This window comes from Coregonus clupeaformis, chromosome 12 (genome assembly GCF_020615455.1).
Source record: "Coregonus clupeaformis isolate EN_2021a chromosome 12, ASM2061545v1, whole genome shotgun sequence".
NCBI classification, from domain to species: domain Eukaryota; kingdom Metazoa; phylum Chordata; class Actinopteri; order Salmoniformes; family Salmonidae; genus Coregonus; species Coregonus clupeaformis.
Window position 1 is genome coordinate 40,241,678 of NC_059203.1, and position 13,790 is coordinate 40,255,467.

Here is a 13,790-nt window from a genome sequence, read left to right on the forward strand (position 1 = left end):
TTAACCTTTGTTAAACCAGCATTACTTGAAACATTGATACACATTTTATAGCAATTAAAACATGTTTTACTGAATAAAACAATAGATCTGCTCAATTCTCTGATCCACAAGCATTGTAGAGGCCAAATTACTGTATTTATATATTTACTAAATAAACTAAAGTAAACAACAAAAAAACATAAAAACCAATAATGAGGCTATGTACAGGGGGTACCGGTACCAAGTCAATGTGCGGGGGTACAGGTTAGTGAAGGTAATTTAAATCATCTTTGTAGCTGTGCCATTATAGTGTATGTGACAGCATGGGCAGCGCCATTGAGGCTATCTCCATTTTGAAGTAGTCAATTTTCTTCTTCACGATTGGCTGATCCCTCCTGATGACCCGGTTGGACATGACTCCAACAGGGTCACCAGGAGGGATCAGCCAATGAAGTTGGAAGTCCCACCCAGTTGTCTACATTATGGTCGAAGCCCTTAATAGAGCTAGCCAGATTGTAGTCCTAAAACTCGGAAATTAGATACCTCTGATTCGTTCAGCCATCCCTGTGAAAAATGAATGGTGAAAGAATAGGATATTGGAATAAACGCAGAAAATAAGGTCTGAGGTAACACATGCTTAGGAGATCTTATACGTTTTGTTCTATGAGATAATAGCAGTTATGAATTATGAAGCCTTTATGTGCTTCATGTACTTTTTCTTTATAACATAAATTCTTCAAAATTCACAAATATTTAGCTGATGAAGATCTCATAGAACAAAACGTATAAGATCTCCTAAGCCTGTGTTTACCACAGACCTTATTTTCGACGTTTATAAATTATTAATTTTTTTACCATTCATTTTCTGCATATGGCCAACGCACCATAGTGGAGTTAGTGCCTACAAAAAGAAGCCATTACTATTTATCTCTTTGGTGCTGCCCATGCTAATATAGCCCTTTGGCCACTAGAGGCCTCTATCAATGTCTATGGCGCCATCAAAGAGTTTCATCATCACTTTCTTTCCTTTGCAGTACCTCAAACTGTCTTGATTACCACCTGAGATAAACTTTTATTAGTTTATTTTACTCCTGGCTGAGAGTTTGTCTGAGCAGTGTCTTAACATCATCATAATACCTACTCTGAGCTGGGAGTTTTTTTTTCTTCTTAAAACAGTTTTAATAGGATTCCTTTAGGATCTTTTCTGATATGCTTTGTGGATATGGGCCCAGTTGTTGTAATGCCTCTCATGTCATTGTTCGGTCATAATAAAGCTTCCCTCAACAAAGTACTCTGAGATCTACTTTAGTGCATGGCTCTCCAACCCTACTACCCTCCTGTAGGTTTTTGCTCCAACCCTGTGAGAGCCATTCGTGCCCAAACACATGCAGTGTGATAAATGTCAATCATTTGGTAATGTGTCAAGTGTACATACACGGGAGGAGTATTATATGCCAGCTTAGTGTAAATGCTGAAATTGTGGTGGTGAACATGCACCTACATTTCTGAAGTGTCCTGTTAGGTGAAGGAGAGAGAGGTGGAATGAATAAGGGCTGTCCAGAATGTCTCCTATCCGGAGGCATTGACCAGAGTGGAAGAAAGGATTGAAGTGGAAGAAGCAATGGTAGTAGGAGTAGAGACTAAATATGATATTCCTTGTCAACAGAGAGATCCTGACATGTTGCATGTTGAGAAGGTAGACTTTGTAGCGTTTAATACTTTGGTTATCAACTGCACAGTGCAAACAGAATGGAAATGTGAGAAATTAGACATCATTGTAAATGCAGCTGAGCATTTTTTGTAACTCAGGAATTTTTCTACAGAGGCATTACAAGGAATCCTGTCGATGAATGCTCCTTCCTCACAGGCACCTGAGTATGTGTAGGGATGTGACTGAAGGAGTGGGATGGTTGTTATATACCCTGTACAGTAGGTGGCGGCAATACACCATTAGGTGTAATCTGCCATAAACTTTAAAGAAGAAGAAGAAGAAGCGTGATTTAAGGTTGGGTGAAAAAAGCGTTGGGTATAGTGGAATCGGTGAGGGTAACGATTAGTTACCGGAGTGTAACTCCAGTTCTATGAGTGGAGCGGAGCCCCATAGGGGAGCTCTGCTCCTAGTGGTTTACCCTCTGCCCTACGGCAGCAGCAGCCTGAGACAAAATTATGCACACACCTACAGCCAATAGGAGTACAGGTGTCCCTATAAGAGGGGATGCCTCCCCTCAATCAGCCTCCCGAGATATATTTCTTCAGCGAGACTAGAGAGGGTCGGCAGGGCCTTAAGTCCTATGGGCTCCGCTCCACTCATAGAACTGGAGTTACACTCCGGTAACTAATCGTTCTATATCGTGGAGCTCCGCCCCATAGGGGAGCTCTGCTCCTAGTGGTTTAAGGCGGAGCGTAGCGCTCCCAAAATGTACTCCCTGCCGAGCCTAACACTTCCCATCGAAACGAGAAAGTCAGGCCTAGCAATGGCTGCAACCGAGTCCCGCAGTACTGCAACTAAAAACCCCTACGGGCGTCACAATATACCGCGTCATCGGTTAAAGACCCGCCCCACCTAGTCCAATGGCAATGCCAATGACTAGTGGGCAGATCACCAGAATAGAAGCCATACTAATCTGTACTAGCAGATATATGTGCCTCAATATCCTGTGAAAACACTACCGACCACTAATGGAATGACACCAAGTGTCACTCTACATTGTAAACGTGGTAGACCGCCTCACTCACTCAATGGAATCCCAGAGATTAGTGGGCAGGAACAAAAACATGAGTCATACTAACTGAACAAGCAGATAGATGACCTCACATTCTATTAATCAACGCATGCCTCTACTGTACTGACCCTGTCAGTCAGGATTCATGCCACAAAATATGTTTTCCTATCCAAAGCGGACCTGATGGAAACCCTGTCCATAGTCCTGCTTTTCCCTCTCTTCCTAGCTCAAGATCTCCCTTCAGCTATGCTGAGTACAGACCGAGCCAAATAGTTAGAAAACACATCTGTCAAAAAACATGTCTTCCTAACCAAAGCGGACCTGATGGAAACCTGTGTCCACAGTCCTGCTTCTCCTCTCTTTCTTGCTCAAGATCTCCCTTCAGCCACACTGAGTACAGATCGAGCCAGAGAATTAGAAGACATATCTAAGAGATAGAAACGGATAAATGGAGACGGCGTCGACCAGGATGCTGCTCTACAGATATCCTCTACTCCTGTTCCTCTGAAAAGGGCAGTAGAAGCCGCTACTCCACGAGTGGAGTGAGCTCTGATACCCTGAGGCAATTGCCGCCCCGCTGCCTCATAAGCTGTCTCAATGCCTTCACAAAGCCAATGAGACAACCTCTGTTTTGAAAGTGGTCTACCTAGTGCAGCCGCACCGTGACACACAAACAACTGAGGCGATGACCTAATCGCTGCTGTGCGCTCGACGTAACACGCCAAAGCGCGTACCGGGCACAGGCGATGGAGCTTTTCCTCACTCTTCTCTCTATGAGGAGGAGGAGAAAAAGCCCACAGCTCCACGGTCTGTGACCTATATGAACTCTTAATAACCTTCGGCACAAATGCCAGTTTAGGACGTAACACTGCTCTGCTCAGGTCACCATTGATGGCCAAGCAGTCAGGTCTCGTCGAAAGAGCACACAAATCACTGACCCGCTTAGCTGTAGTCAAAGCGAGCAACAGTGCTGTCTTTATAGACAGCATCTTGAGGGGTATTTGATTCAATGGCTCGAACGGCGACTTACGTAGCGCTTCGAGTACCAAAGCCAAATCCCACTGAGGAAGCGTGACTCTAGGTGTTGGCCTAAGTCGCCGCGTTCCTAATAGGAAGCGTTTCACTAGAGGGTGGCTAAAGACATTGTCTCTGCCAAAACCCTAATGACAAGCTGAAATCGCTGCTGCAAACACTCTAATCGTGGCAGGCGATTTTTGCTTATCAAACATGAGCTGTAGAAAAGAGAGAATACTCTCCACCTGACAGCTCATGGGGTCTACACCTTGTGTGACACACCATCGTGAAAACACGTTCCATCTACTGGCATACATCTTAGAAGTGGAACTGGCACGTGAACCCTGTATGGTCCTGATCACTGCATCAGATAACCCACGGCGTTCTAGCCTGTCCCTCTCAGCAGCCAGGCCTTCAGTGGTTGGCCGATTATGGGCAATTTCCCTATCGTGCCAGCCGCCTGAGACAACGCGTCCCGTCGATGTGGAATTGGCCAAGGTGGCGCAATCAACATCTGACTCATCTCCGCAAACCAAGGAGCCCCCGGGCGATCGGGGCGCTATCAGTATCACTGACAGCCCCCCTGACCTCACCCTGGCTAGCAGTGGGAGAATGCAGGACAGCGGAGGGAATGCATACAGGAGAACTCTCGGCCACGGTTGGTGCGCAAAGCGTCCCCTTCCCAGTGGCAGTTCGTCCTGTTCCCTCAGAGTGAACCACAGAGGACATTGCGCGTTCACGCGTGACGCGAATAGGTCCACCTCGGCTCTCCCGAATTGTTCCCAAATCTGGAGAACAATGTCTGGATGCAGACACCACTCGTCGTCTCGAGGACCCCCTCTTGACATGAGGTCTGCTCCTACGTTCAAGTAGCCCGGAATGTGTGCTGCTCTCAATGAGCGAAGGTGCTCGTGAGCCCACAGCCACAATTCCTCTGCCGCCCGATGGAGAGCAGGAGACCTGACTCCTCCCTGGCGATTTATGTGGGCTACTGTGGTCCGGTTGTCTGACCAGACCAGCACATCGCGACCCCGAAGGGTAGACGCGAAGTGGGTCAGAACCAGTCGAACCGTTTCCAACTCCAGGAGGTTGATGTGACGACCTGATTGAGGCCACACACCTCCTATCGCTTGTGTCTGACATGTCCCTCCCCATCCCGTCAGGGACGCATCCGTGAATACTGGGATGTGAGAGGACACCTTTCCTATCGGGACTCCGTGCGTGAGAACGCGCGAGTTTCTCCAATAGTTTAGGTCTGCACTGAGCGAGAGGAGAACCACCACCAACCGATGACGTTGACTCAATGGGTCTAGTCTTAGTTGGGCGAACCATCGCTGCATCCTGCGCATATGCAGGAGTCCCAGCGGAACCACAGAGTGGGCTGACGACATGAGACCCAAAAGTGACATGATCGACAGCGCCGTCACCGTGTGATTCGGACGACACTTCCTTAGGGCTAGCAACAAGGCTACCCTTCGGGGGTCCGAGATTCGGGCCCTCATCCTCACAGTGTCTAGCTGTATCCCCAGGTAGACAATATGATGAGTGGGCCAGGGCGCGCTCTTTTTCCAATTCACAGCAAACCCCAGACTTGTGAGATGCATCACTGTCTGTGTTGTGTGAGTGATCGCCAGCTCTGCTGACGGGGCGAGAACCAGTAGGTCGTCCAGGTAGGCTAGTAGCCGTGTTCCCTGACGACGCAACGGTTCCAATGCCGCCTCCACACACTTGGAAAATGTGCGAGGTGCCAGGGCGTACCCAAATGGCATCCTCGTGTATTCGTACGCCACCCCTTGAAAGGCGAACCGCAGAAACTTCCTGTGACGCGGCTGAACCGGCACATGAAAGTACGCGTCCTTTAGGTCTATGCTCGTACAAAAGTCCCCTCTCTGGACACATTCCAGCAGACGTTTTGTCGTTAGCATTCGGAAGGGCCGTTTGGTTATGCTCTCGTTGAGAATGCGTAAATCCAAAATCGGCCTCACTCCCCCGTCTTTTTGGGCACTAGGAAATAAGGCGAATATAGCCCTTTGTTCCTTTGCTCCCGGGGAACTACTGTCACCGCCTCCTTCGCCAAAAGTTCCGTAATCTCTGTCATCAGAGCGGCCACTTTGTCTGGCGTTTTCATCACCGTCTCCACCACTCCCTGAACGGGGGGTGGGGTCCGTGGAATTGGAGGGCATAACCCTTCTGCAACGTCTGTTCTAGCCAGCGTGAGAGGGTGCAGCTTCTTCGCCACTGCCAGCAATGCAGAGAAAGCGGCTGGGCGCGAAGCTGTGGTGCATCCAGTAGGAAGGACCTGTATTCCTCTATGGCCCTTACCGCCACTGTTCCCCAACATTGAAGTGGTGGAACAGCCCAAGGTGGGCCTCCCGTGAAAGGGAGAGGAACTATCGATGCGTTCTGAGAAAGAAAGAGGAGTAGGGACGTCGGTTAAACCCGTAACCGTCGTATTCCTGCCCTCCTTGAACGCATCGCGGGTCTGAATTGCGCTGACCGAGGCCACAGCCTGCGGCAGGGCACCATCCCCAGCAAGCAATTGCGTCATCTTAGGTGACTGCAATTCGCTATCAGAGCCCTTCACTACAGTACTCCTAGAAGTCTGTAGTATGAGGTCTCTATGAGGTAAAACAAGGCGGCGCCTTGATACCTTCTTGACTTTCACCTTCTGTGTGTGTTCATCACTGCACCCCTGGTGGGTTGATTCACGCTCAGTGTGGTGAGTACTGGCTCGTTCTGTCAGGGGAGCTGATACTTTGGTTATACCCATAACGCTAGTAATCCTGCCCTCCGTGAACGTAGCATGGGTCTGAATCGCATTAACCGAGACCTTGGTCTGCGATAATGCGCCGTCCCCAGATAGCTGCTGTGTTACAATGCCTGGGGGTGCCGATACTCTGGGCACCTTGGTGACCGCGTGTAATCGGGCCCTCCGTGAACGCAGCATGGGTCTGGCTCGTACTAGTGGAGACCTTAGTCTGTGCTAGTGCGCCATCCCCAAATAGCGGCTGCGTCCTCATGTCAGAATCTGACCGGGACTGCTGCCTTCTATGTAAAGCACTTCTTATACGTGAAGTGTGATGTGACGACCTGATTGAGGTCTTCTGGATACCTACTCTTAGTGCCTGTTCAGCAACGCACCCTCGGTGGGCTGAACGGCTCTTAGAGTGGTAAGGAAGAGAGGGTGAGATTTGAACGCTCTCGGACGTATTATGGAAAAGAGGCTCTTTTTTGACAAAGTCAGGTGGAGCCAACTCTTTATTAAACACATCAACAAAGGCATTAACATCAACACCCATCCCTTCAACCGAAGGGTGGGGGGGGAACAGTGGGCACGTTCGACACCATCGATGTGTCCTCCATCCTCTCCCCCGCGTCCCGTCACGTACGCCTCCTCTTGCCTCCCTTGGAGGGCCAGGTCGGCGTCCTCGTCACCTCCCTCGCCGGCTGTAGTGGGGCTACCGTAGCTGCTGGGAGGGCCGGGCCCGTTCCCTTGCTGCTCGTGGCCGCCGGATGACGTCGATTACGCCGCCTCGTCGTAGACCCCGGTCTACTTAGAGGGGCGGAGGTAGATGGCCTTTGGGGAGGAGGGGGGCCGAGTCGTCCTGCCAACGGCAGGTGCTTGGCCAACTGCTTCTTCTCCTCCTCTAACTTAGAGAAACGCTCCGTCGCCTCTTTGACTGCGACCCCAAAGAGGCCGTCGTCAGAGAGGGGGGCGTTCAAGAGAGACGTCCTGTCTGCCTCTTTCATGGATGTCAATGACAACCAGAGGTGTCGTTCCCCGACCACCGAAGTGGCCATGGATCTCCCCGTGCAGACTGCGGACGCCTGTGTCAGGTGGAGTATGGCGCCAGAAATTCTGGACGCCTCCTCCACCTCCTCCGGTGCCATCTCTGTCTTACCCGTGGTTAAACGGGACAGAGAGGCCGCCAAGAGGGCAATGTTGTTAGCTGCTGCTACAGCTTGGGCTCCCAACCCAAAAGACTTCTCTAACAGCTGTGCTGTGAGTCGGTCCTTCTGGGATGGCAACGTGGCCTTCTTGGAAGAGGGCCAAGGGCTCGAACCCGGTACGAGATACGCCGCCATGGCGCTCTCTAACCTGGGGATTCCCTGACCCTGAAACCTTCCTTCCACTCTCGTGAATGGGAGATACGCTTTTACAGGCGAACGCGCCGCTAAAGGTGCCTCCCACGAGCCCTCAACGTACCTAGCCAAAGAAGGCATGGCAGGAGCCACTGGCTCTGCCGCCTTCCTTGGCCTGGAATAAGGACCGCCCTCCATCATATCAACCTCCGGTGCGGAGGGAAGAGGGGGCAGCCTTATTACCAGCCGTTGAGCAGCTCTCTCAATGAGACCCGGAAAGTCCGATCTCAGAGAGGCTGCAGCGAAAGAGAGAGCTTCTGATCTCTCAGAGCTCGTATCCCCTTCGCTATAGGGACTACAAGCCCTCTCGCTCTCCAAAGGAAAGGGGGGCTTGAAAGTATGAGGGACGGGGTCCGACTGTTCCATTGGAATGCCAGACCCTTCCTCAAAGTCCCTATCTTCCCCCGAGTCTGCGCCGTCGGACGACGCCTCTGAAGCAGAGGCTAGTATCGACAGCACATCCTCAAGGGGGATGTCCTCCCTGAAAAACGCCCAACGCTGCTTCCTCTCCTTTAAAGAAAGGAGGGCGCAGGAGGCGCAATTCGGGGGACTGCAGACGCCTTCCTTGGCATGCTGGGATCCCAAACACACGAAACATAGGTCGTGGTGGTCACCGGCCGCCATGGAAGTGCATCTGCACTGAGCTCTGAAAATAGCTTTTGGGGGTGGAAAATCTCCTGGTGTGCTCATTTAGACGACGTTGATGACTGGAATATCAACGGCGTTTTCGTCCTGAGTCTTCGTGCTTCGTGCTTCGTCTCTTCTTGGCTCTTCAGTCTAGTCATCCAGTCGCTGAAGAAAAAGGGAGGCTGATTGAGGGGAGGCATCCCCTCTTATAGGGACACCTGTACTCCTATTGGCTGTAGGTGTGTGCATAATTTTGTCTCAGGCTGCTGCTGCCGTAGGGCAGAGGGTAAACCACTAGGAGCAGAGCTCCCCTATGGGGCGGAGCTCCACGATATAGAACCAGAAGTGGTCTAGTGACAATTGTTTGTGGTTTTGTTGGTCAGAGGGAGAAGGCGCTCAGAGTTAAACAAATGGGGGAAAGAATTGTGAATTGTTTCGCTCTCAAGAAAAGGGCTCCATTGAAAGGAGTGATTACTGGGGTAGCAGTAAATGTAAAAGTTGACCAACTGAAGGGGAAGATTCCCGGTCTTTGTGATGCTCGTCGTTTTGTGCGACGCAAACAGGGTGGCAAGAGTGGGGAAACAGAAGATTCATTGTCTGTTCTTTTGAGTTTTGAAGTTGAGTCTTTGCCTGACAAAGTGAAGTTTGGATATATAACTTATCCTGTATGAGCTTATGTACCGAATACATCACGATATTCCAGGTGTCAAACTTATGGACATGTGGCAGCAGTGTGTAGGAGGGAGGTTCCAAGGTGTGAGAAGTGTGCAGAACGGCATGAGACAAAGGAATGTGTAGGATTGGGGAAAGTAGTGGTATGTGCTGATTGTAGGGGTGGCCATGGGGCTGGGGATCAGAAATGTTCCATGCGAGAGAGGCAGGTTGAGGTTTCCAGGGTAAGAGTAGTGAAGAAAGTAGAGGAAGATGGGTCAAGGGGGAGGAGTGGTGAGAGTAGTAGATATGTACCAGTACAGAGGGATAGGCCAACAAGTGATATATGTTTCAGTAAGATTGGATTTTTAGCATTTATAGCAATGGTTATTAATTGTACTGCAGGAATGGAACGTAAGTTGAAGAAAATTGAGGTTGTGGTGGCACCTGCAGAGAGGTATTTGGGTGTGCGAGACTTGACATCAGAAGAGTTACAGGGAGTGTTAAGTGGTGATGTCCCATCATTTCAGGTTGAGGGCATGAGGTAGGAATGAATATATTTAAATAGTGGAGTGGTGTTAATTATTAATCATATTTTTTGAATTTGTGAGTGTAGTGTTAGATGGTAGGGTATTTCTTTATTTTATTTTTCAAGGAAAATATAAGGGAGTTGTACTCCAGTCTAGTAGGTGGCGGTAATGCAACAAATTGGATGCCAACCGCCGTTAAACCTCATCAAAGAAGAAGAAGAAGCGTGACGTCGGATCACATGACCCCATTCTCGCGGTTTTTGATGATTTGTCGTAGGTAGCAGCTGAAAACATGGCCGATGAACACGGACGGAAATGGGACCGATGCCTAGCTGATAGCGCTGTAAAGATAGGTAAATATCTATATTTCATAAATGCATCTATTGAGAAATTTATTCCAACAGAGTACAACCTAAAACAGGTCAGTGTAAGCCGGGGACCAGGTGCATGATCTTAGCAAGGCCACCTGTCTACGCATGGTGTGGGCCGTATACCTGGTGAGGTCAATTGACATTTAAAACCAAAAGTGCCATTAACATAGCAATATTTTTTTGCTGATTTGTTTTGTTGTTGGAATTATATTATCGGCTATTGTGTTGCAGAAGCGGACCCAAACATTTGCGTGCGCTGGTCCTCAGTTTTTAATTTATTCTGCGACAAGTCCTTGAAACGCTCATATCTCTTGCCCTTCATGCCCTAATTTACGCGTTTGATACAATGTTTCAATGACAGTAACTGTTAATCCCATAATTGATACAATGTCATGCTGTAAAATGTTGCAATGCAGGTCACAGGGAACTGCGGTGTATTCATTACACCGATTCTGTTGCAAAACGTTTCGTCTGTTACACTACGATTGGGAACAGAAACCGTTTACTCAAAACGGGAAAAGTTTGACTGCAAAAACGAGAGCTTCTATTGGACAAATTCAGGTAGATCTCTCCCCATTTCGTTCAGTTTGCTCTGTTTGCTTCCGTTTTTAAACGGTTTCGTTGCAAGACGTAATGAATACACCCCTGATAGAGGGGCTTGGCGGTGTCTGTCATTGCCACCATCCATTCTCATCATGAACTCTACTCCACTGTACCACTGATGCAAGATCCAAGCAACATCCATAGACCTCTTGGCAACATTCCACTAGGCTTATGTTGTGCTGCTGACACGATACCTATAGCTCATCAATGCATCTTTTAACAATTTCCTCCCATCATTTACCCTGGCCTAGCCTTGTCTCATCCTGTTTCATGTCAGAGAGAGAGACCCTCTCTATTTGGCACAGTATTGGCTATGGTAAGACAGCGTTGTTGCGTATTGCCTTGCTTTGATATAAAAATCTAAGAAATACTGAGACTTGCATATGACATTGAGTCCTCTAGTCGATAGGTTAATATGATTAACTGCAGTAGACTTACTGCAGCATTAAACAAACTATACAGTAATGATGCACATGAACTGTATGCTCCTTATCAAGCCCATCTAGATCTTCTTCAATCAGAACATAACCAGTGTTATTGGAATACCGACATTACTATGAGTACATTAATGAAGCTTTAATTATGTTCTATGTAGTTATGTCATTTACATTGACCTTTTAGTCATTTAGCAGACACTTTTATCCAGAGCGACTTACAGTAGTGAGTTGATACATTTGATACTTTTTCGTACTGGAATCGAACCCACAACCCTGGCAATGCAAGCGCCATGCTCTACCAACTGAGCCACACGGACACAGGACCCCTGTCATGTCTATGATGTGCTGATATATGATGTGTAATGAGGATTAATTAATTTACAGTTAATGTAAATTGTTACTATACTTTACAGAAAGGTCAATGCATTTTACATTTACATTTACGTAAATGCAGACAGCATAGTTGCGCTAGCCTATACTCCCTTGCCCTATGTTGTCTTAATGTTAATATTTTACTATTACAGTTGCTGGATCGTGTTGGGGATAACATATTTTAAACCTGTGGATAAAACATTTTAATCATACACGTGGGTTGTGAAGGTAGTGTCCAATATCCATAATAAAATAATATTGTCCAAGAACATGTCACAACTGATATTCAGACACCCTTTCCAATCACAATATTTGGGGAAATTAGAGGCAATTTAAGTAGGGGTTTTGCTCAGAGGGATTTTATACCCATGTAGAGCGTCTGCTAAATGACAAATGTAAACATTTAAATGTATTTGACCATGGGCTTGGAATGTCAGCTAGCTTTGGAGCAACTAGCCATGAGAACTTCCTATTTTCCAGGTTTTAGATGTTGATCACACTGTGTGGCTAGAGATTCATAACTGTAAATCTGTTGCAGATCTGGCCTCATATTTGGCTAACTCCACTGTATTTCAGAAACTATCACAGGGAAGGGGGAGGAGGAGAGATAAAGAGAGGGAGTGGGGTTAAAGAGACAGAAAAGCTGAGTCTGTAAATCTTAAAGCTTGGACTGGAAAGAGGTGTGGGGGAGAGAGAGGGTGAAGAGGAGCATGATTTGTTGTTTGTCAGCAGCAATAAAGATGTGTGGGATGTCGTTTTTTTGTGGTCTTGTTTGGCATGTGTAAGTTTTGTAATCCCGACGGAGGGAGCAGCGTCTGAGTGCTCTGGCAACGGCGTATCGTCATGCTGCATAGCTCTCTGAATCCAATTAAGAAGAGGGGCCCAAACGGTTGTATTTATGTGTTTCTGCGCTGGCTGGCCTGGAGCTGGGTGGGGTGCGGCCCACAGCGAGGTGAAGCTAAGAACACAAACACATTCCTCCTCCTCAAGCTCCCGCTCTGGTCCACACTTACTCAGTCTGTCAGTGTGGTGTCTGATCTGTTTGTCTGTCCACCTCCTAGCCATGGAGATCACATCAACTCACCTGGACTGGACCCTCACTCTCCCTTACTTACACCTCCCAGATCTCTAGATCACACTGCCAGTCCTCTATCCCCCTCTCCCATCTCTCCTCCCTCTTTGTGTCTTTCCTTCACAGCACTAGCTCCTCCTACCCCCAGACATCTCCTCTCCCTTTTCACTCCATTTCCATTTTTTGCTTTCCAAAGAAGTTCATTTTCACATGCGTTTCCTCGTCTTCTCCCGCTCTCTCCTGCTTTCTCTCGCTAATGAACGATGTCTGGCTGACAGGTGCTGTTAACCAACTCTGGGGTCAGGGGCCATGTTGTTCACCTCATTAGTACAGCTTTACTTCGGAGCACACCAGGGAATTCCATACCTGTGTGCATCACCCCAATACTTAATCATAGGGTGTGCTGCTGATTTGGTTTTTGTCTGTTCCTCTGTCGAAGTTCATGCATCTCTTTGTCTCTCCCTCGCTGTAGCCACTGGCCTTGGTGTGGGGATTGTGTTTTCAGTTCTCTTCTTCAAACGTGAGTATTGCCTCAGACAGCAGAGAACAGTTGTAGTAATATGTTCTTTTTATTAACACTGACCATGTGTTTATCTTTGTGGGAGTTATGGTTTGTTTATATAAGTGAATTGTCTGTCCCATCTCCAGGGCGCACATGGCCAGTGGTGTTTGGCTCCGGTGTGGGGCTAGGCATGGGATACTCCAACTGCCAGCAGGACTTCAGGTCACCTTACCTGCTCCATAGCCACATGGTGAAGGTGAGCAAATCACACACGTCATGACCAAGGTCGATGTCATTAAGGTTGAAACACAGTATCCCATATTTTTTCCTCAACAATAATTGCACATAATACAATTACTGTTGTTTTGAATGTCTTTCAGGAACAGTAGAAGACTGATGAGAGTCGGCTGATGTAGAAGTTGTCTCGTCCTCATTATGTTAGACGGAACTCTGTCTCCCTGCCACCCAATGTAATTACTATGTGAGTCTCACAGGGCAGTCGAGATATATAGATATTTAATAAAACAGTAATAAAGAATTTGACAAATATCCTAATTTACTTTTGTCTTCTGTGTTAATAAAGTCTGAGTGCTCACAAATAACATCTGTATTTTGAAATGACTTTGGCAAGCTTTGAGTGGGAGAGAGAATTGAAGTATTTTGTGTGTAAATGAGTAGGAGAGTTAAACTCCTGCTGTTTTGGAATGGGAGCCAGCTTCAGCACCTGCAGCCCTCAAGGAAAGAGGGGAAGCAGGGAAAAAAGAGA

At 47.9% G+C, this 13,790-nt stretch overlaps 1 protein-coding gene across 1 annotated transcript; it reads left to right on the top strand.

Moving 5' to 3' along the window:
• The first annotated feature begins 9,913 nt into the window (after window positions 1-9,913).
• Window positions 9,914-13,573, top strand: LOC121577657 (MICOS complex subunit MIC10). Its single transcript, XM_041891426.2, has 4 exons — window positions 9,914-10,020; window positions 12,995-13,042; window positions 13,171-13,280; window positions 13,405-13,573. The coding sequence occupies exons 1-4, from the start codon at window positions 9,960-9,962 to the stop codon at window positions 13,411-13,413; spliced, it is 228 nt and encodes a 75-aa protein (XP_041747360.2). The 5' UTR covers window positions 9,914-9,959; the 3' UTR covers window positions 13,414-13,573.
• The last annotated feature ends 217 nt before the right edge of the window (window positions 13,574-13,790 follow it).